This window comes from Rana temporaria, chromosome 1, assembly GCF_905171775.1.
Source record: "Rana temporaria chromosome 1, aRanTem1.1, whole genome shotgun sequence".
Taxonomy (NCBI): domain Eukaryota; kingdom Metazoa; phylum Chordata; class Amphibia; order Anura; family Ranidae; genus Rana; species Rana temporaria.
The window spans coordinates 64,334,586-64,358,848 of NC_053489.1; the positions used below are offsets into that span (position 1 = coordinate 64,334,586).

General features: G+C 44.9%; 1 protein-coding gene across 1 annotated transcript in view; it reads right to left on the minus strand.

The window, feature by feature from the left end:
• Positions 1–24,263, minus strand: part of TTC33 (tetratricopeptide repeat domain 33) — a 395,532-nt gene that overhangs the window by 146,277 nt on the left and 224,992 nt on the right. The window contains exon 3 of the mRNA XM_040338751.1: positions 21,523–21,604. Within this exon, the coding sequence (XP_040194685.1) occupies positions 21,523–21,604 (82 nt within the window). The remainder of the gene's footprint in view (positions 1–21,522; positions 21,605–24,263) is intronic.

A 24,263-nucleotide genomic window follows, 5' to 3' on the forward strand; every position in this document is an offset into this window, starting at 1 on the left:
TGCCACCTGTCAGTGCCAATCAGTACCATCTATTAGTGCCAATCAGTGCTGCCTGTCAGTGCCCATCAGTGTTGAATATCAGTGCCGCATATTTGTGCCCATCAGTGCTGCATATCAGTGCCACCTACCGGTGCCCATCAATTCTACATGTCAGTGCCGCCTCGTCAGTGCCTATCAGTGAAGTGAAAACAACATTTTATGACAAAAACTAAGAAAAGTATATTTTTTTTCAAAAATGTGGGTCTTTTTTAGTTTGTTTAGCAAAAAATAAAAACCCCAGATGTGATCAAATACCACTAAAAATGTAGTTTGGGTACAGTGTTGCATGACCACGCAATTGTCATTCAAAGTGTGACAGCGCTAAAAGCTGAAAATTGTCCTGGGCAGGAATGACCGAAAGTGCCTGGTATTGAAGTGGTTAAAAAATGCATTACATCATCCATTTTGATTAACACTTATGCCACGTACACACGATCGGTCCATCCGTTGAAAACGGTCTGATAGATTTTTCCATCGGTTAACTGATGAAGCTGACTGATGGTCAGTCGTGCCTACACACCATCGGTTAAAAAACCGATCGTGTCAGAACGCGGTCACGTAAACCACGTACGACGGCACTATAAAGGGAAAGTTCAAATCCAATGGCGCCACCCTTGGGGCTGCTTTTGCGGATTCTGTGTTACCGCATGTTAGTAAAAGTTTGGTTAGAGCACATGCCTTGCACGCTCCTGTGACCCGCGGCTCATATAAAGCAAGTAGCGATCAGGAGTTTTCCAATCATGTGACCGCTGTGACAGACAATCACAGCCGTCACATGATCATAAGTGCCGCCCAGCCTCCCAAACCCCTTAAAGGCCCAGCGGGAGCCAGTGTAAAGGGGTCATAAAAAATGTTTATTCCTTTTTGTGCATTGGACCTACAAATCAGTGGACCATGTGTTGCAGACTATTTCACCAGCTCAGGTCCGTACTGAGGTACGGACATTCAGTTATGGGGTTTGAGGAAAATATCTGTAGCGGCCTGCTACTTTCTAGCTGGTGCTGCTTTAAATTTAGAGGGTAGTCTGAGAGTTAGTTGACTCAGACTGTATGATTTTTCACTAAATTTGGACTTCTGTTCCAGCCATGGCTGTACTGTGACTGATCACTATTGTTGTCTGGGGTGTCGTTCTCACTCCAGGCCAAGGGTGGCAGCAGTCAGATCAAGGTGTTTTGGGTGTTCCCCTTCAGCAGCCAATCAGAGGGAGTTGATCGTCCCGCTGTGCATGCTGGGGAGGAGTACTTAAGGAACAGACGTCATTGGTTCGGGGTTGTTGCTGATCCTGGGTCTGTCATCCCACCACCCCCCGTGTGTGGCCCTCCTGGCCGGGGGTGCGTGTTCAAGTGTTCCTGGCTCCGGGACCACGTTGGTCCGGGGTTGTGATCTACTAAGTAGGCCTGGTAGTCAGACTGGGTCTGCGTTCGCAGAGTGGTCCTGTGCTGTCCGTCCTAAGGGAGGAAGCCACTCGATGGAGAACCTGTCTTGGAGAGCACCGAGCAAGAGGCTGGTATCTCAGGAGAGGCCTTGAACTTCACCGAAGGACGCACTACTACTGAAAGGCTGAGTGACGGTCGCCTGTCAGTTCTGAGTTCACAAGAATTTATTCAAGAGAGATCCGGGTGCTTAATCCTGTGCTGAGAGGATTCTGGACGGAATATATCTCCATCTTTGGGAAGGTCTGTGGCAGAGACTTTACCAAATTTCCGTGTGACATCCTAGCTGCTAGGTTAGTGAGAGAGGCATATCCGGGTGCGCAATATCCACTCTGGCTAGAGTGGCGACGAAAGCTACAATGCTGGAAGCAGGAGTGTTTCCGAACAAAAGTTATACACCTGAACCTATTACCTATTACCCTTCCACCTCTTCAACTACTACTTTTATTTCGTTAACCACATTGGGTAAATAAAGCAAAGGAAAAGAAGCCTAAAGTGTGGACACTGAAGTTTTTTTCAACTCTCATCTGATACCTTAGACGGTGAAGGATTAGGCCGGGTACTAACGAGCAAACATGTACGATGATACCGGTCCGTCGGACCGTTTTCACCGTACATGCCTGCCAGAGGGCTTCTGTACGATGGCTGTACTAACCATCGTACAGAAGTCCACGCGTAAACAATATGCGGGGCGTGTCCGCGTCGTCGCCGCGATGATGACGCGGCGACGTGGGCGGGCCTGCCATTTAAAGGCTTCCACGCATGCGTAGAAGTCATTTCACGCATGCGAGGGACGGCGGGCGCCCGGACATGTACGGTAGGTCTGTACTGACGACCGTACATGTCCGAGCGGGCAGGATTCCAGCGGACGGTTTTAACACGTCCAGGAATATTTGTCTGCTGGGAAAAGGCCCGGCGGGCAAATGTTTGCTGGAATTCGGCCCGCTCACGCCTACACACGACCGAACATGTATGCTGAAACTGGTCCGCGGACCAGTTTCAGCATACATGTTTGGTCGTGTGTACGGGGCCTTAGAGGTAACATGCCACCCAAAACAAACCAGCAGCTCCTTCGGGGGTAGTGCTACATATCAATGGACTACAAATGTGTTGAGGACACTACACTGGTGCTCCATTGAGAACTACGAGGTGGCAGATGGGACAGTCATTTTTTTATTTACAGATTCCTGTGAATGAATGACATATCTGTGCAAGTGCAACCGGTAGCAGGAGTCTGTGCAGAGGAGGACCCCTAGATTCTGTAATGGGGGGTGGTCTGTGGGTGGGGTGCTGCACTTTGTGACCATGCTTCATTTTACACCTTAACTATGGGTATTTTGTTATTTCTCAAGGGAGAATTCAATCATAATTTTTTATTTTTTTAAACCTAAGGCATATCTAAACCCAGGGAAAAAAATTATATATTGCAGCTTACCATCCTTATATGTAGTATCTGCAATAGTTTCCTTTCTTTGAGCTCAGAATATTTTTAGTAAGCACAGAAAGCAGAAAGCATTCTTTGATCAAAAGTGCGAGTTAAAAACCAGGATTTGGCTATCATTTGCTTCTGCTTGCAGATTTTTTTTCCCCTCTTTTTCTCTGACATTTTTTAAACTGCTTTTTTTTCTTTTTCCTTTCTGCTTTTGTTCACAGGTCTTCACAGGTGAGTATAAAGTGGCTGTACAAGCTCCCAGAGGAGCTGGCTCCCAGTTGATGGTGGCTTCACATGTGGACTCTCTGACCAGAAGTGCATTCTTTGATCAAAAGTGCGAGTTAAAAACCAGGAGTTTGAAACAGGAGGTAAGACAGGAGTCTTCATTATTTTTTTTCAATCACTGATCCAGAACAAGCTTGCAGCTAATAAAGTTGGAACTCTTGCTATATAGATTCAGCGGTGCAGCAGACGCTCTCATCTTAGTCTGCTCACCCCAGGGATAGTGAGAGCAGGACGCTCTCAAACGAGTCGGCTCTCCCCAGGGATAGTGCAGCCAGGCAGGGTCCACCACACCCCCCTAGCCAATTGATCCAGGGTTGCACCGATCGCCGTTAAGGGGTCAGGAAGGAATTTTTTCCCCCGATCGCTGCAGATTGGCACAGCACGCCTGGGGTTTTTCGCCTTCCTCTGGACCAATCGGGGAGAGAAGACTCAACGAGTGACGGCTCACTTGGACAGTCTTCCACCCATCACGTCCGGCGTCTCGCGGCTCTTCCCGCATCCGCGCCAGACCAGGCCTCATTCGCGGCCGCCGCAATTAGGAAAGACTGACGACAATGTGACTGGCGACAATGGCTAATCTGCGATACTCTGCGGACTCTATTCGGGGTCTGAGACAATTCGCAACAGCATTACCAGCCGTCACCAAAAAGGCCTTAAAAATAGAGCAACTTTTGAGATTCGATCGACGATCGACCATCAAAAATTTTAACTATTTAACCCAGCTCGAGCACATATCATGTGCTTTGATCAACACAAGATCGGCAGTAAAACACCGATTAGAAATCCACGATTTCTTACTACAAAACGATCTAGACTGCCTCTTTATTACAGAAAGCTGGCTCTCAGACGACTGCAACACCATTCTCGGAGAATTGGTGCCAGAAAACTATCGCATTATAACGGAAAACAGAATAGGGCAAAGAGGAGGAGGCCTGGCGGTGATCCACAAGAATCGCATTACAATCACTAAGCCAGCCCTTCAAAATCCTCTTCCATTCATGGAAACCCTTACTCTTCAACTTCAAACTTCCCCCCAGGAGACTGTTCACATTCTCCTCTGCTATAGGCCACCTGGGCCAAAATCGCAGTTTTTGCCATCATTAACGGAGTTTATATCCACTTATACCCTTAACAGCAAACACCTTTTGCTGCTCGGGGACTTTAATCTGTGGGCCAACTCCGCACAGGATCCCATTGCGGACGCCTGCATTGATCACCTGGAGGGATTAGGGCTACAGCAACTTATATGCGGGCCAACACATGCTTCAGGTCACACACTCGACCTAATTTTCAGACAAAATCTGAAAATAAGCATTTTAGAAAATGAACCATTGCCATGGACAGACCACCATGCAATTAATTTCATAATCTCCAAAATTCCCCCAGTGATAAAAGCACCCAAGCCGGTGACAATACACTGGGCTAGATCTCAGAAGAAGCTCCATTCGGAACTCTTCAAATCTACCTTGGGAAACAGAATCAAAACAATCCATCCACATCAAACAGCCGCAGATACACTGGATGCCATAAACGCAGCCCTGCTACAGTCAGCCGATTTAGTAGCACCGAAACGCAAAGCCTGCATCCGAAAAAGAAAGTCCGGCTGGTTCAACAACCAGCTGTCGCTTCTGAAGCAAGAGCGCAGAAGGGCGGAAGCCGCCTGGAAAAGAAGTCCTGCAGAGGATAACCTCATCATCTACAAGGCAATAACAACACGATATCATAAAGAAATCTTCAAAGCCAAGAAACATCATTTTTCTATGGCGATTAACAGCGCCCTAAACCGCCCCCGCGAACTCTTCAAGATGGTCACCCAGACCATGAATCCAGGATGTCTTGAAGTCCCCAACTCAGACACCCAAGAGTTCTGCAATGAACTATCGGATTTCTTCATCAACAAAATTGAAAGAATCCGGGAAAGCATCATGCAAAACAATACCCCCCTCAACCCCACCGTCAATCAACCACAAAACACCCACAGAAACGCTCTACAATCAACAAAGTTCACTCTGGAACCGATCTCCATCGATACCACAAAAAATATCATTGGTGCGTTGCGGAACAGCACATCGCCCAATGATATCATCCCCACCAAACTGCTGAAGGAATGTGCCGACATCCTGGCACCACCCATCACACAGCTTATAAACCAGTCATTTAAGGAAGGCACAGTGCCATCCCTGTTGAAAGAGGGCACAATCCAGCCCATCTTGAAAAAACCTAACCTGGATCCCAAGGACCCAACTCACCGCCGTCCCATAACAGGCCTAAATGTTCTCTCCAAGATAATGGAGAAAGTAGTGGTACAACAGCTGCAACAGCATCTAGATACCCACAATCTACTGGATCCATTACAATCAGGCTTCCGTCCCGGACACAGGACAGAAACGGCCTTACTCAAAATATGGGACGATGCCCTCGAGGCCGCAGACGAAGGAGAATCTTGTCTCCTGGTTCTGCTGGACCTAAGCGCAGCCTTTGACACGGTAGACCACAAACTGTTACTGATGCGACTAGCCAAGGTAGCAGAAGTCGCAGAAGGTGATTTACCATGGTTTTCTTCCTTTCTTGAAAACCGATCACAAACAGTTAAATTGGGTTGTTTCACGTCGGAAAAGCGCACGGTGTCATGTGGAGTCCCCCAAGGATCCCCCCTGTCACCAGTGCTTTTCAACATCTATCTTCGCCCTCTCTTTGATATTATCAGTAGCCAAGAACTACTCTATCACTCTTATGCAGACGATACGCAACTGTATTTTCGCATCTGCAACAAAAAGGATCATCATCTCAGTTTAGAGAAATGTCTCTCTTTGATAGAAAACTGGATGACTAAGAGTTATCTTAAACTCAACAGTTCAAAAACAGAACTCCTTATGTTTCACGCCAGCCGAAAGAGTCAACTGGCAACAACCTGGACACCCCCGCCCATTCTGGGCCAAATCATCACCCCTAGCTCCAAAGTCAAAAGTCTCGGGGTCATCTTCGACACCTTCATGACAATGGACGCACAAATAGGGTCAGTAGTCAGCGGAGCGCACCATCTGTTGCGCCTACTACGCAGACTTATTCCATTTATCCCCAAAGAAGACGTAGCAGTCGTGGTGGGAACAATCGTGAATTCCAGACTGGACTATGCTAACGCCCTGTACCTCGGACTCCCAAAGTACCAAATCTCTCGTCTGCAAGTCGTTCAGAATACGGCCGCCAGACTGGTGACTGGAAAAAAAAAAATGGGAATCAATCTCACCTTCGTTGAGAACCCTTCACTGGCTGCCAGTAAAAGACAGAATTGCATTTAAAGCACTCTGCCTGACACATAAGTGCATCCATGGGAAGGCTCCGCAATATCTTTGCGACAAAATAGAACCTCACAATTCGAATCGCGTTCTGCGATCCACCGACCAAAATCTGGTCAGGGTACCAAAAACCAAATACAAGTCCAAAGGAGAAAGAAGATTTGCTTTCCAGGGTCCTAGACTATGGAACGCTTTACCAACCAGCATTCGGTTGGAGGAAAACCACCTGACTTTCAGAAGACGAATCAAAACTCTGCTCTTTTGATGTCATGAGACACGAACAACTAGCGCCCAGAAGCGATTCAGTTCGCATGCGCCGCGCTTTATAAGTTTTTCATTCATTCATTCAGAAAATACCTGTTCATCTTACCTGAAATGCAATGTCACTTCCTGTAAGTGGAAAGAATAGCATAAACAATGTTATCTCTCTTTTTTAAACAACTAGTCCTATCCGTCCACATGCAATGGAGATGAACAAAGGCAGACATGATTGAAGTCCAGCCTGTGTGAAAACACTTTCACAGATAGCATGGAGAAGAGAGAGTAGACAAACCAACTAGAATGGTACCATTTCCAGCATTACCAGGTGAAGATAAAAAAAAACAAGAAAACCAATGCTGCCTTCACATCTGTAGGACTCAATATATAATGTGTATTGTTTTTGGGTTTGGATATGCAACCCTTTAATGTCACCAACATATGTCATGTGTAGGCAGCACCACCCCCTCCCCTTCCCCTATGCAACCCTTCAACATGGAAAGGGTCAACAGGTATAAGGGAGGCCAGTGAACATCTGTTCACTGATCTCCCTTAGCTAGTAAGAACCCAGAAGCAATGAAGGGGGCTACCTATTACAAAGTCGAATGATGCAATGCATATGAAGGATTATTAGGGTGCACGTAGCAGCGGCACTGGGCTCGAGATCTCCCCATGCTAGTAAGAACCCAGAAGCAGCAAGGACTTTATCACTTTTGTTTCTGCGGTCTCTTTCCCCAGCTGCTGTAGACGGAAAAGAAGAAGCTCTTGGAGAAGGGTCTGTGCTTCATTAGCGTTAATGAAGTGCAAGGGAGACACCCGGGGTCTAATAACCCTGGATGTCTCATTAAAGAAAACCTGTCACCATAGAAATCAGAGGACCCTGCTAGTTAGAGCTTACAACCTAGGAGGGAGGGTCAAATGATACAAAAGGTAATAACTGCGGGGATGACCCAATGGAGAAAATGAAAGTACAGTTGTTAGGTAGGGACAGAATAGGCTTCTCTGAGGCCTCGTACACACGACCGAACATGTTCGCTGAAACTGGTCCGTCGGACCAGTTTCCGCGGACATGTCCGACCATGTGTACGGCCGACCGGACAGTTTTCCAGCCTAGCGCACAGGTTTCCAGCGGACAAATGTTTCTTAGCATGCTAAGAAACATGTCCGCTGGAAGCCTGTCCGTCGGACATGTCCGATGGTCAGTACGACTCATCGGACATGTCCGCTGGACCGAGAACCCGCGCATGACGTGCGTGATTCGACGCATGCGTGGAAGCATTGAACTTCCGGGTTCGCGCACGTCATCGTCGATGCCACGTCACCGCGTCGTCTGTCCGTGGGGAATTTGGTCTGATGGTGTGTACAGCCATCAGACCAAATGATCCCAGCGGACATGTCCGATGAAAACGGTCCGCGGACCGTTGTTATTCGGACAGGTCTGCTCGCCTGTACGGGGCCTGAAGGGAAGGAATTTCAGGGATCGTCTAAAAGCAAACAGAGTAGGAGATAGTCAGACAGATTGGGATAAGGAGTTCCATAGGAGAGGCTCACGAAAAGTCTTGGAGGCGAGCATGGGAGGAGGTAAAGAGGGCGCTAGAGAGCAGGAGGTCTTGGGAGGAATGAAGAGAACGAGTAGGTTGGTATTTTGAGACTAGACTAGTGATGTAGCTGCGGGCAGAGTTGTAGATGTCTTTGTAAGTTGTTGTTTGTATTTTGAATTTAATTTGTTGGGTGAGTGGAAGCCAGTGGAGGGATTGGCAGAGAGAAGTAGCAGATACTGAGCAATTGGTAAGGAGATGAGTCTGCCATGATGGACTGAAAAGGGGATAACCTATGTAAAGGTAATCCCGTGAGAAGGAAGTTGCAGTAGTGGAGGCGAGAGATGACCAGGGAATGAATAAGGGGCTATGAGGCGTCATTGGTTAGAAAGGGGCATATTTTGGAGATGTTGCGGAGGTTGAGGCGACAAGATTTGGACAACGACTGGACATGGGGCAGAAAGGATGATAAAGTGCCATTCAAGCTCTGCCCTTTTTTGGATACTGCTTCCAGAGTTCAGTTCTTCTTTAAGATTCTGTAAGATGATTGAATGTAGTGATTAAAGCACAGTTGCCATGTTTCCATGTCACTGATTGGTTTCCCTTGGTGCTTGGCATTGTTTTTATGGTGTTTGCATACAGCCCATTAGAGTGTTAGTCTGGACTGTCACCTGCCACTTAAATATCTCTAACCAAATAACTTCCACTTATTTAGCGCTTAGATAATCCTGCCTTACAGTGAGCCATAAAACATGTATAAAGAGCAGCACGTTATTCCCGCTCATTAAACAATTATGCTCTTGGGTGCAGCTGTATTTACAGTACGCTACAAGATAACAGCTCAGCACAAGTTATACAACATTGCAATGCATGACAATAGCCATTATCTCACAAGTCTACTCTACTTTTAGTTGGAGACGATGCTACATAAAAGTTATTAATCATACAACATACAAACAAATAAAGCTTTCCTAATATTCTATAAGTGCATTCTTACTGCCTTGAGGGCTGTGTTTTCTACAGCCTAACAGTAGACAGGCAACAACTAAACAATGGCCATGAGATGAAAGGGCTTTGCAAGGGATGTTCAAGCACCGTTTTGGGCTATAAAACTCAGACAGATATTAACCACTTAAGGACCGGACCAATATGCTGCTACATGACCCAAGGGGTTTTTACAATTCGGCACTGCGTCGCTTTAACAGACAATTGCGCGGTCGTGCGATGTGGCTCCCAAACAAAATTGGTGTCCTTTTTTCCCCACAAATAGAGCTTTCTTTTGGTGGTATTTGATCACCTCTGCGGTTTTTATTTTTTGCGCTATAAACAAAAATAGAGCGACAATTTTGAAAAAAATGCAATATGTTTTACTTTTTGCTATAATAAATATCCCCCAAAAACATATATAAAAAAAAATGTTTTCCTTAGTTTAGGCCGATACGTATTCTTCTACCTATTTTTGGTAAAAAAAAATCGCAATAAGCGTTTATCTATTGGTTTGCGCAAAATTTATAGCGTTTACAAAATAGAGGATAGTTTTATTGCATTTTTATTATTTTTATTTTTTTTACTACCAATGGCGGCGATCAGCGATTTTTTTCGTGACTGCGACATTATGGCGGACACTTCGGACAATTTTGACACATTTTTGTGACCATTGTCATTTTCACAGCAAAAAATGCATTTAAATTGCATTGTTTATTGTGAAAATGACAGTTGCAGTTTGGGAGTTAACCACAGGGGGCGCTGTAGGATTTAGTGTTCACCTAGTGTGTGTTTACAACTGTAGGGGGGTGTGGCTGTAGGAATGACGTCATCGATCGAGTCTCCCTATATAAGGGATCACTCGATCGATGCAGCGCCATAGTGAAGCTCGGGGAAGCCGTGTTTACATACGGCTCTCCCCGTTCTTCAGCTCCGGGGAGCGATCGCGACGGAGCGGCTATAAACAAATAGCCGCGCCGTCGTCCCGGATCGCTCCCCGAGGAAATCCGACCGCCGGATGTAGCGGGGGGGTCCCGATCGGACCCCCCACCCGCTAGAAGGCAGGGACATACAGGTACGCCAATGTGCCTGTTAGTGCCATTCTGCCGACGTATATATACATGCGGCGGTCGGGAAGGGGCTAATAGGCCTTACTGTTATCTACATCTTTCAATTCCATATTATGCAGGAAAAAAATGTGATGCAATGCTTATCATCTTGCCTATTTAAGGCAAACTAATGCCTCCTACACACGATCGGACTTCCGTGGATTTTGCTCCGAAGGGCGTTGTCCGTGAACTTGGTATGCATACACACGAACATAGTGACGTAATAGACGTACTACGTGGTTTTTCTGCTCTTTACCGCCACCCTTTGGGCAACTTCTGCTATTGTTGTCTGATCTATCGCATTGGTTCTGAGCATGCGTGTTTGTACTTTGGACTTTAGTCCAATGGACTTGTGTACACACAATCGGATTAGCCGACGTAGGACATTTGTTGCCGGAAAGTTTGTCTGTTCACACAGCGAACATTTGTCCGATGAAAAAGTTTGTCCGATGGTCGGCTAATTTGGAAACTTTGGTGATTCCTAAATTTCTAAAGAAAAAATTCGGACGGAGGACGAGTGCAGTTCAGGGAGCCCAGTTCTGGAACTCCCTGCCTCTAAAGTTAAGGCTTGAGAATGATCTTCTTAAGTTCCGGAAGCTGTTAAAAAATAAGCTTTTCAGTCAAGCCTATGGAATTACATAGGCTTTTTTACAGTTTTCTAGTCTGCTAACTTCTTTTAAAATTATGAACTGTTCCGCTGGCTGAGGTTTTTTGGTTGTGGCTGCATTGTTGTTCTCGGCGCATTGAGGCCTACGGGTAACTGACTGCGTTTCTGTACTTCCTTGTACTTTTAAGAATTTTAATAAATAAATAAATAAAAATAGCGTACACACGGTTGGATTGTCTCCAAAAACAGGTCCGTCGGAGGTTTGTTGTTAAAAAGTCCGAATGTGTGTATGGGCCTTTATGGTGTCTGAAAAAGTGGCCTACTGACCCACTGAGCCTCACCTGACCAGCTACTTCCTCTATTTAAGCTGGAATAAAAGTCCCCAGTGTCAAAAACTATGGGGAGAGAGCACATCACTCCCTTTGCCACCAGTGACTGGAGCAGCATGGAATATCTGGAAAGGTGAGTATCAGTGTGTATGAAGAGGCCTCCTTTCAAAGACCATGTCACTTGAAGGCTCCAATCACACTTGTACCGACTCCAAAGTTGCGCCGACTTTAGAATGCAACTTTGACACAACTTGGGTACAACTTTGGCTTTGGTCAGTGATAATCTACAACTGTTGCACACAAGTTGCATTGTATAACATTCAGGTATGACTTGCATGCAACTTCTGAGGGTTAACATTGAAGTCTATGGCCCTCAAGATCCATGAAAGTCAGACCAAATTAGTGCATAAACTACTTTGAAGTTGCTGCAACTTTATGAATGGTTATCATTGGAAACGACTTGTCATGCAACTTTGATGTCCAAAGTTGTATGACAAGTTGCCCAAGTGTGATTGGAGCCTTAAACATAACTTCAGCCAAAGGCCCCTTTCACACTGCCGCAACTTGAAAGTTGCGCGATTTTGCCACAATATCAGTGAATGCCTGTGTAATCCTGAGGTCTATGGACCTCAACTCGCATCAAAGTCGGACCAAAGTAGTGCAGGGACTACTTTGAAGTCACTGTGACTTAAAGTCGCACAGATATGAATGGCACTCATTGGAAATCATGGAGTACGACTTGGCATGCGCAGTCCCAAGTTGCAGGACAAGTCGCACAAGCGTGAAAGGGGCCAAAATCACAATATAAAAATTAATAGCACGTTAATTGAAATAACAAAAGCAAATACCGTATTTATCGGCGTATAACACGCACTTTTTCCCCCTGAAAACAGAGGATAAACAGTGCCTGCGTGTTATACGCTGATATCATGATTTACCAACAGGGGGCGGGGATCGGGCAGGCCGCCCAGGAGCCACCCATTGGGGGGGTGTCAGGCCGGTCATCCCGCCTCCCCTGGCCCTGGAACAGTGCTTCCTGCATAGTCTGAAGTTAAGAAAAAAAAGTCACTTGCCAGCCCCTTCTACACCGCTCCTCCTGTGTCAGTGTCATTGTAAAATGAAGCTTGTAAGAATCTCGATATCTCTGTTATTTTCTGGTTGCTCTCCTCTTCCTCCGAGTGTAGCTTTGATTGGAGGAGGAGAGCAGTCACATGACCATCTGTGTAACATCAGAGTACAGCAGTCATGTGACCAGGTCAGTGAAAAAAAACGGTGCTATTGAGGTATATGAAAGCTTTGTTTTTCAATACGAGTGACACAGGAGGAGCAGTGTGGAAGAGGCTGACAGTGATTTTTTTTTTTTTACTTAATTGTAGAGAATGCTGGCAGCACTGTCCCTGGAGACTGGGGGTCTCTTGGGAGTGCAGGAGGGCTGTGGACTTGATGGGGGATGTATAATGGATGGGGGCTGTATACTGAGGAGGGGGCTGTATAATGTATAGGGGGATGTATAATGGATGGGGGGGCAGTGTACTGGATGGGGGGCTGTGTACTGGATAGGGGGATGTGTACTGGATAGGGGGATGTGTACTGGATAGGGGGATGTGTACTGGATGGGGGGTGTGTACTAGATAGGGGGTGTATAATGGATGGGGGGGGGCTGTGTACTGTACTGTAAAAAGGGCTGTAAAAATATTTTTTTCCTTAAACTCCCCTTTTAAAATTGGGGTGCGTGTTATACGCCTGTACATGATATACGCCGATAAATACGGTAATAATCTACCATAAAGAAATTTACCCTGCAGTACTTTTTTTTCTGTCACTAGATGCCCTCAGCCTGATGGCCAGCATCATTCAATCCACTTGTTCTGAGCCAACGTCATGCTGGACACAACCCAGCCTGTGACTGGACAGTGAAAGGAGAAGCAGAATAATGATGAACTCATCTCTCTGCCCTCTACCCTTATCAGCATGCGTTTTGTCAGCACACACTGCTGTACAGGGACCGAAAGAGGCCGGCACCAGGTACTGATGAGGTACTTACACTACTTGTAATTAAAAATACATTTAATGATGTATTAAATTGATACTAAAGTTTAAATACTTACTTGCTCTGTGTAGTGGTTTTGCACAGAGCAGCGCAGATCCTCCTCTTCTCGGGTCCCTTTGCGGGTGCTTCTGCCCCCCCCCCCATCTGAGTGCCCCTACAGCAAGCAGCTTGCTATGCGGCACCTGAGCCGACGGAGCCACATTGGCTCACTGAATTTGATTAACAGCAGTGAGAGCCAATGGCACCGCGCTGCCATCTCAGACAATGAGGAGGGAGAGTCCCGGGCAACCAAGACCCTCCTGCAACATCACTGGATATAGATGGGTCCCAGGTAAGTATTAGGGGGGCTGTGGGTGCTGCTGTACACAAAAGGTTTTATATCTTATTGCATAAAATGCATGAAGATAAAAAAAATCTGCCTTGACAATCACTTTAGTATTTACAAAGTTGCATCAATGTGTATCTTTCATATCCGCCAAGAGTTCAACTGGCAAGGTAGCTCAGTTGCCTAGTGGTGTCCTGGGTATAGGATCTAGAATTGCGATGATTGTGTAATTGTCTTTTGTTTTTATGCATTTGTTCTGTAATCTGTGTCCTCAATGAACTGGCTCCATAGTCTGAGTGGTAGAGACATTAGAGTATAAGCTCACTGGGGAAGAAACTGGAATGAATTGTGCAGGTACGCCAATGTGCCTGTACGTGCCATTCTGCCGACATATATATACATGCGGTGGTCGGGAAGGGGTTAATAGGCCTTACTGTTCTCTACATCTTTCAATTCCATATTATGCAGGAAAAAAATGTGATGCAATGCTTATCACCTTGCCAATTTAGGGCAAACTAAAGCCTCCTACACACGATTGGACTTCCGTGGATTTTGCTCCGAAGGGCGTTGTCCGTGAACTTGGTATGCATACACACGAACATAGTGACGTAATAGACATACTACGTGGTTTTTCTGCTCTTTACCGCCACCCTTTGGGCAACTTCTGCTATTGTTGTCCCCTGTCAGAACCGGGATCTGCCTTGTTTACATAGGCAGATCCCCGTTCTGCTTCTCTGTACCGCAATCATGGGTGGCCAGCGGACATCGAGTCCGCCAGACCCGTGTGCACTCTCCCTCGGAGTACCCACACTATCACATGCACAGACCGACATACAGGTACGTTAATTTGTGCAGCCGAGCCACCTTGCCGCAGTATATATGCGGAAGGCCATTGGCAAGTGGTTAATATCACTTTAAAGTAGAGCTACATGATAAAATGAGAATCACAATTTTTATGCCTAGAATAAAGATCACGATTCCATCAGTAACATCTTTCACATCGGCTCCAGTGACGCGCCATGGGCGCTTCTTATTGCTCTTAAAGCGCCCGATGTACACCTACGGTGATTTGCACAGCCATGCCAACCTGCTGCAGTATAATGACGGTAGCTGGTCGTCAAGTGGTTACTAAGCCCAGGACCCTGCATTCACTATATGTGGTGAGTACACAGAACATGGAAATGCAATCGTTTTAGTAAATATAAGCAGCTAAATACTTTTTCACATTAGCAGTATATAGCAGTTTTGTGATTTCTATCAGTGTCTGGTAAAAACTTGAAGAAGGAGTATTAACTCTACTCTGACTGATCTATGAGGCTGCAGGACCCCTGACTGGAGAGTGCTGATTGGCCCTGAACTGATCACATCAGCACTCTCCCAGAAAAAAAAAACTCTAGCAATAAACACCAAACTGAGCATGTGCAGAGTGCCTCGAAGGGCTCTGTACTATCAGCAGATGAATTGGGGACTGTGGAAAAAGGGAAGGATCAGAAAAGACAGGATCAAACTGTCTTTTTTACTCAATTCAGAGGATTTCCCCCCTTAGGTTTCACGATGAGTACAACAAGCCTGCGTTACTGCATATAAACAATGATTTTACTGTTGTGGGTTTAATAACACTTTAACTTTCCAAAACTGGAACTGTACTTTAAAAAAAAAAAACCCTACTAAATACTATTTGAATATAAAAATACAATAGATATAAAAATATCACATGACCGAGACATTAGCACCTGGAATTACTCAAATATTTGTATAACATGTCCTTTTGGAAGAGGTATATCACTGAAATCCCATGCTTTCCAACGTATCCTTTATTAAACCATTTGTCCTCAGTTGTGGGTGGATGAAGGTTGACATACCCACCAGCATCTTATATCTCTCAGGGAATATGGTGGGGAGATCCCTGCAACAGTTTTCACCTCTATCTATCCCATGGATTGGTCTGGCAAGACTCGCTGATGTCTTTGGGTGGCATACAGCCTTGTTATGCCCTCAACTTGTTTAACCACTTGCCGACCAGCCGCCGTCATACTGCGGCAAGGTGGCACGATCCCGCCAATTGCCATAGCTGTACACGGGCTCGGGGAACTCGCTTTTGTGAGCGCGCTCCCAGTGAAGGAACCAATCGTCAGGTCCGGCTGACTCAATGTTCGCCGGCCACCTGCGATCATTCCCCACAGTGACAGAACGGGGATCTGCCCGTGTTAACAAGGCGGATCTCCGTTCTGACAGGGGAGATCACACAGATCCTGTCTTTCTGAAATGCAGGAAGATGGATCTGTGCGTTAGAAAGTAAACATTTTCAATTTATTTTTCTAAATTTTCACTCTTTTTTTGTTTATAGCGCAAAAATAAATCCGCAGAGGTGATCAAATACCACCAGAATAAAGTTCTATTTGTGGGAAAAAAAGGACATCAATTTTGTTTGGGTGCAACGTTGCACGACCACACAATTGTCAGTTAAAACAGCGCAGTGCCGTATCACAAAAAATGGCCTGGTCATTAAGGGGGTAAATCCTTCCGGGGCTGAAGTGGTTAAGAATGACACCCCCAAAACATTAATGAGACTGCCAACTATGATGCCATTTTTTGCTGATTGGGTAATATAGTTTTTTGCTCGCTAATTCAAGTTCAAAGTTTGTAGGTTGCTATGATGTAATACTGAGAATCAATTTAAACTTCTTTCCACTTTTAAAAATGTGTTCATGCCAAGAGTATTGATCCCGTCTCTGCAGTATTCTTTTTTGTTTTTCCTAAGTAAACCTTTTACGAGACCTTACAGAGTTACCCTACTCAATTCAGAAATTCAATCCTGCATATCTACTTAGCCAGCAGGAGTTTATTCACTTATCCTATCCTTATTGTAAAAGACGATGTAAAATGAAGATTAAAGGGGAACTAAATTCTCTCAATCAACATTAACCACTTGACCACCAGGCACGTAAACCCACTTAATAACCAGACCAATTTTCAGCTTTCGGTGCTCTCACAATTTGAATGACAATTACTTAGTCATACAACACGGTACCCAAATGAAATTTCCGTCCTTTTTTTCACACAAATAGAGCCATCTTTTGGTGGTATTTAATCACTGTTGGGTTTTTTATTTTTTGCGCTAAAAGAGAAAAAAGACTGAAAATTTTGTATAAAAAAAAAATGAATTTTTCTCTGTTTCGGTTATAAAATTTAGCAAATTTTGTATTTTTTCTTCATTATTTTAATGTGAAAGATGAAGTTACGCCGAGTAAATAGATACCCAACATGTCACCCTTCAAAATTGCACACGCTCGTGGAATGGCGCCAAACTTCGCTACTTAAAAATCCCCATAGGTGACGTTGCAGGGTATTGTGGGGTATTGCAGGGTATTGCAGAGTAGTGTGGGGTATTGCAGAGTAGTGTGGGGTATTGCAGAGTAGTGTGGGGTATTGCAGAGTAGTGTGGGGTATTGCAGAGTATTGTGGGGTATTGTAGAGTATTGCACAGTAGAGTAGTATTAGTTTGGGGCAGGGATGGATGGCTGGATCTGTGACTGCAATTGTCACAGATCCAGCCCACAGCACTTGTGCTGCATCCGCTCTCCCCCCTCTCCTCTCACACTGTACCGTTCGGTACAGAGAGGGGAGGGAGGAACCGGCGTCATCACATGACGCCGGTTTGTTTACAAGTGATCGCTCCGTCATTGGACGGAGCGATCACGTGGTAAACCGCCGCTATCAGCAGCGATTTACCGTGATCCGTGATGCCCCGGGTCCGGGAGCGCGATTCTGGGAGGACGTCCATGGACGTCCTCCCAGAGTTAAGCGACCGCCTTGTAGACGTATATCGTCTATAGGGTGGTGAGTAAGCGGTTAAAGGAGAAGTCCAGCCTGAGCTCGTTTGGCTGTACTTCTCCTATAGATCACAATTCGTTTTGCAGAGCAGGAGAGATGCTGATTGACAGGCAGCAGCTCTCTGCTCGGGTAAATGAGAGAACCGAGCCATCGGCGGTTGATCACTCGGTTCTCAGTGAAGAGGTGGCGGGGGTCCGATGATGCATCCACCGAAGTATGATTATGGGATTAAAAAAATCCCATACTTCTCTTTTAACAATTTGTAATCATTGTGCTACAAGCATTAGTAAATATATAGGAAAGTATATTGCATTTCCATTTTTATAGTTGCCCCCTGGCTTAGGCCAAAATGATATCATGACCAGGCCATTTTGTGCGATAAAGTAATGCGCTACTTTTACTGACAATTGCGCCGTCATGCGATGCTGTACCCAAATAAAATGTATATCCTTTTTTCCCCGCAAATAGAGATTTATTTTGGTGGTATTTGACCACCTCTGCTTTGTGCTATAAACAAAAAAGACCGTAAATTTTGAGGAAAAAAAAAGAAGTTACTGGCCCAGATTCACATACCTCGGCGCATCTTTATGCGGGCGTAGAGTATCGAATATACGCTACGCCGATGCTGCGCAGAGCGGCGAGCACAGTATTCACAAAGGAAATGCTCCCAACGTTGCGCCGGCGTAACGTAAATTTGTAGGCGTAAGCCGGCCTAATTCAAAGTAGGTGGAAGTGGGCGTGATCCATGTAAATGAACCGTGACCCCATGCAAATGATGGGCCGAACGAACAACGCATGCGCCGTCCCGCGGACGCTTCCCAATGCGCATGCTCAGAATCACGTCGGAACGAACGCCTAAGATACATCGAATCACTGCCTACGACGTGAACGTAACCTACGCCCAGCCCTATTCACGTACTACGTAAACAAGCTAAAATACGACAGCTGTTCCCTGGTGCATTGATGCTGCTGACTTACACCTGCTTTATGAGCCATAACTTTACGCCTGACGTACCACTTACGTAAACCGCGTATATTACTGCGACGGGCGCAAGTACGTTCGTGAATCTGCGTATCTCAGTCATTTGCATATTCGAAGCGTAAATCAATGGGAGGGCCCCTTGCGGCTAGCGTAAATATGCGCCCACGATACGACGGCGTAGGAAACTTACGCCAGTCAGATGAAGCCTAATTTCAGGCGTATCTTGCTTTCAAAGTCAGGCACATAGATACGACGGCGCATCTGTGCACTTACAGGGCGTATCTCGAGATACGTCGGCGTAAGTGCTACGTGAATCCGGGCCTTTATATTCTGCTCTAAAACATATCCAATAAAAAAATCGAATTTCTTCATCAATTTAGGCCAATATTTATTCCGCTACATATTTTATGGTAACAAAAATCCCTATAAGTGTATGTTGATTGGTTTGCGCAAAAGCTATAGCGTCTACAAACTATGGAATATGTTTGAATTTTCAGCCTTGTTGTAAGTGTAACTTTTAAGCCTCGTACACACGATCAGTCCATCCGATGAGAACGGTCTAAAGGACCGTTATCATAGGTTAACCGATGAAGCTGACTGATGGTCCGTCGTGCCTACACACCATTGGTTAAAAAAACGATTGTGTCAGAACGCGGTGACATAAAACACAACGACGTGCTGAAAAAAACAAAGTTCAATGCTTCCATGCATGCGTCGACTTGATTCTGAGACTGCGTGGATTTTTAACCGATGGTTGTGCCTACTAACGATCGTTTTTTTCCCATCAGTTAGGAATCCATCGGTTAAATTTAAAGCAAGTTGGCTTTTTTTTAACCTATGGGGCCCACACACGATCGGTTTGGACCGATGAAAACGGTCCATCAGACCGTTGTCTTCTGGTTAACCTATCGTGTGTACGAGGCCTAACACTATGAGGCTTTTTTTTCCTTGTCTACATATAATTTGCACACTATTGGAGTTCCATCTATGTTAAAAAACGAATGTAAGGCTTTTTGGAATTAACAAACCGGAGATATCCAAGCCAGTAATTATTGCAACACAAGCAGGCCCAATGTCCATGGAACTTTGGAAGTAATCCAAAGCTTTGGTCTTTGAATCACCTGGGTCTCTTTAGACCCGTACACACGATCTGACTTTTTGACAACAAACCTCCGACAAACCTGTTTTTTGCAGACAATCCGACCGTGTGTACGCTCCATCGGACAAACATTTTCGCTTTTTCATTGGACAAATGTTCGCTGTGTGAACAGACAAACTTTCCGGCAACAAATGTCCTACATCGGCTAATCTGATTGTGTGTACACAAGTCCATTGGTCTAAAGTCCAAAGATACATGCTCAGAACCAATGCTAAAGATCAGTCAACAATGGCAAAAGTTGCCCAAAGGGTGGCGGCAAAGAGCAGAAAAAACACGTAGTACGTCTATTACGTCACTACGTTCGTGTTTGTTGGCCGTGTGTATGCATACCAGGTTCACGGACAACACCCTTCGAAGCAAAATCCACTAAAAAGTCCATTGGAAGTCCAATCGTGTGTATGAGGCTTTTGAAGTATATGGCTATGAGATAGCCGAGAGAGCAACATCTATACAAGTGGATATATTCATACAGAGCGTTTGATCTCTGTAATATGGATCCACCATGTCTGGTAAGAGGCCAATTTTATTAGATGGAAATCTCAGAACAGGAGATTATTTTAAAAGTAGAATTCATTAGACACTTTGCAACATTCAGCAATAAATTTCAGCACAGGAGATCAGTGCAGCAGACTGTCTGAAAATATTACATTTGAAACGTTGTATCAAAACCATATTTATGGTCACAAACTTTGTGTTTTTGAACTAACAAGTCACATAGGCACCAATTAACCTTTTAAGTAGTTTTTGGATGTGTACTTTTTTTTAATATGTAGTATCATTGTTTATGCACCAGTCATCTTTATTGTATGGCCCATTTTAACTATATTGAGTCGTATTGATTTGTATTAAGTATTATTTTTGTTTATGCACCAGTCACTATATAGCATTTTTTTTATATTGAGACACATTGCTTTATATAGGAATTGCGCACCATTTATATTATTTTCTTTTTTACTCCATTCTTGGTCTTGAGTAGTAGCTGTTCCATGATTTCAGACCAGCGCAGAGATTTTTATATTTAAACACATTTTAAACTATGAGATATATTATATGAAGTAATGATGGTGATCAGCGACTTATAGTGAGGCTGCGATATTGCGGCAGACAAATCAGACACTAAAGCTGGATATACTCTATACCACTTTTGTTGTTCGATTTCCTTTAGGATTTACCTTCAACTAACAAAGGCTTACCTTATTGCACACAATTTCAAAGTGTTCAGGTTTGACCTCATATTATAGAGTTTTAGTAAATCTAAAGGAAACTTTTTTTTTGGGGGGTCCAGTGATATCACTGCTAAAAATATGTGATCAGGGGTAATCAAAAGGGTTAACTGTGTGCCTAGCCAGTGTTTGTGTACTGTGTGGGAGGTGCTTTTACTAGGGGAAGGCATTGATCCAAGTTCCTGCTTTGCAGAGATGCAGGATCAATGCCTTCTCTGCTGACAGAACAGGGATCTGCCTTGTTTACATAGGCAGGTCGCCATTCTGTCTCTGTGCTGAATGATCAGATGCCGGCGGACATCAAGACCGCGGTACTCACAGATCAGCTCCCGTTGTGTATAGTCATAGCAAAAGCTGGGCCGCTGGCGGCACGCATGTGCGACCCAGACCCGGAAGTGCAGGATCACATACTAGGTACGTGATTCTGTGCAGCAAAGCCGCCTTGCTGCAGGATATGTAAATTATAAGGTCGGCAAGCGGTTAAGTGGCAGTAAACTGAAAATTTCCTGTGTACCTCGTCCATCGAGAGACAAAACAGAAATGCCGTGTTAATGCTAGTAGCAGACTGCTGTTAATATGCCATTTCAGATTTTGCCCATAGTTAAACTTTAACATTAAGGACATTTTGCACAGTCTTACCTGTGATTTCATCTCATAGAATGTGGCATCATCTGGATTTAATTGTATCCCTTCATCCCATTTCTTAACAGCCTCCAAGTACCTGAAAACAGGAAAAAGTAATAAAATAAATAAATAACGCATAAATAATAAATAGATAATTAGCATGTCTCTGGTCTGACATGTCTGGCAATTTATGGGAGGAAGGAGACAAGGAAGCGCTGGGACCAGACATATGAGGCCCATGACTTCATACTGTTTGGTTCAATTGAGGAAAAAAAAAAATGAAATAAAATGTGTCTGTTGGGTCAGGAGTTCTGCATGGTAGATGCAAGACATATAGAAAGAACTGTGATTTCCAATTATACGTATAGAAAATAAAACATATACAGTATTCACTATAAAGACCAAGCACCGTAAGGCCGATCTTACACAAATAAAGTATAAATGATATTCATAATTACATATGGTCGAATGCAAATACCCCCCCAACTTGTATTTCACAGGCCATGCTGCCTCTGCCTTCTTAAGGTGCCAACTGATAAAAAACAATGCTCCCAATTTGTCATTAATTGTGCCAGTAAGTACACCCCTAAATTGATTGCAGTATTTGCAGGTAACTGTAGTGACAGTTGATGTCAAAGTGCATGCAGTACATTTGGAAAGATATTACATCAGGGGTGCCCAACCTTTTGAAGAGCGGGGGCCACTTAAGCGACTTGGTAACCGGTCGCGGGCCACAATGAGCAGAGCAGGTGGATGGCAGCCCACTCTACTCTATAGAGCCCGCTCTACTGTATAGAGCCTACTGAATTTTTTTGGTGGATCGGATTGGAGGTAGGCATTTATAAACAGACACAAGTCCATTTACATCTACCACTCCTTAGAGGTGAATGGAGGGTCCGATTGGGTCGGACTGACCGCGTGAAAGAGGCCTAAGGCTGCTTTCACAATGATGTTCTGTGGTTTACCCGCACTGCGGGTTCACCTGTGGCTTTCCTGCAGGTTAGCTGCACTTTACCATAGACTTCTATTATATGCTGTAGGTGTGGTGCATTTTCAGAAAGAACACCAAACTTGCAGGTAATAGAAGTCTATGGCTCAGTGCAGGTAACCCTCAGGTGAACTGCTCTGCACCTGTGGATCAGTTGGAAGCAGCCCAGAAACCACTGCAGAACACATATGCCCATATATATACTGCGATTTTAGTAATAAGCAGGAGGTCGCAGGCCACATCAGAGGGCTCCGCGGGCCACTGGTTGGGCACCCCTGTATTACACCAATTTAACCTACATAGGTGGTGCCAGGAAAGGGTATTTGAGACTAAGAGCACCCCCCAGGGCACCACTCCCAGGTGGCGTTTGACACCACAGGTGCTCTGTCTTCCCAGCTCAAGACCAGACAAGATAGTACCAAATCAGGAGGCACTGGACTCCTTTGGTCCATCAACCGGGGAATTTCTCCCATATCCCACCTTACCCAGTGAGCGCTCTGTTCTGTTCCTCCAGGACAAACCCTCGGAGCCCCCATCAGAAGTGGTATACAAACAGCCATCCTATCCGCAAGGACTGGGAGAACTGTGTAGCGCCCCTACTGGACACTAATCAGAACAGATACTACCCTTAATCTTAGCCAAAAGGCAGAGGAACGGTTACCCGAAACAGGTGTCTCCCATTAGAAGATTAATTCTTGCCTCTCGTTCTGGGGCAACTCTAAAATTTGGGATTTACACACACTTTCTTGCTCTATGATGTCAAACTGTGGCGTTAAACTCTGGTGTCAAATGCCACCTGGGGGTGCTAGCTATTAGAGTCAAAGACCTTTTTTTGGCACCACCCATGTAGGTTAAATTGGTACACTGCATGCACTAGAGTTACCTGCAGATACTGCAATACATTTTTGGATCCTTGGAGATATCTTTTAGCGGAAGTTGCTTTAATTGCCAGTACTTTATTTGGCATCAACTTTTTGTCACCAGTACAAATAGAGGGGTAAATATCCCCAAGGAGGACACAGCAACGGAAACCCGACACAAGATTTAACCTTTCCACACACCATCCAAAAATAAAAATAAAGTTTTTTTGCCTAGAGATACACATAGCAACTCTTAGAGATAAGGCAGAAGGCCCAATAGTTCACTGACGAATAGTTGATTGATTACTGCAAAACTTTCCCAATAGATAGTTTCAGTTAATTTAAAATGTCCAGTGGGATGAAAAAGCTCTGTTTTCCGATTATAAACAGCTTGAAAGTGATGGCTCTAGTTCTTACTGTTCCACATGCAGTTTGTCATTGTACTCTGGAGATTTGTATCACTGATTGTGGCAGAGCGGCCTGAGGCCGTACGTTGGATGCTCAAGGCCTCGGTACAACTAATGTGAAGCAAGCTAATTTGTGGGTACTTAACAAATCTGACAACAAATACACCATCATATCTTACCAAACCACAAGGAGAAGTTACACTGACCAGAGGCAGATTAGCTTTCCAGGAAAAGTAATGTCTAATGCCCCGTACACACGATCGGAATTTCCAATGGCCTTAAATCCGATGGAATTTTTCATCAGAATTCCGTTCAAGCTGTCTTGCATACACACTGTGAGACCAAATTCTGACCGTCCAAAACGTGGTGACATAAAACACTACGACGAGCCGAGAAAAATGACGTTTAATGCTTCCGAGCATGCGTCGACTTGATTCTAAGCATGCGTGGGTTTTTTCTCTGTCGGAGTTGCACACAGACGATAGGAATTTCCTATCGTTT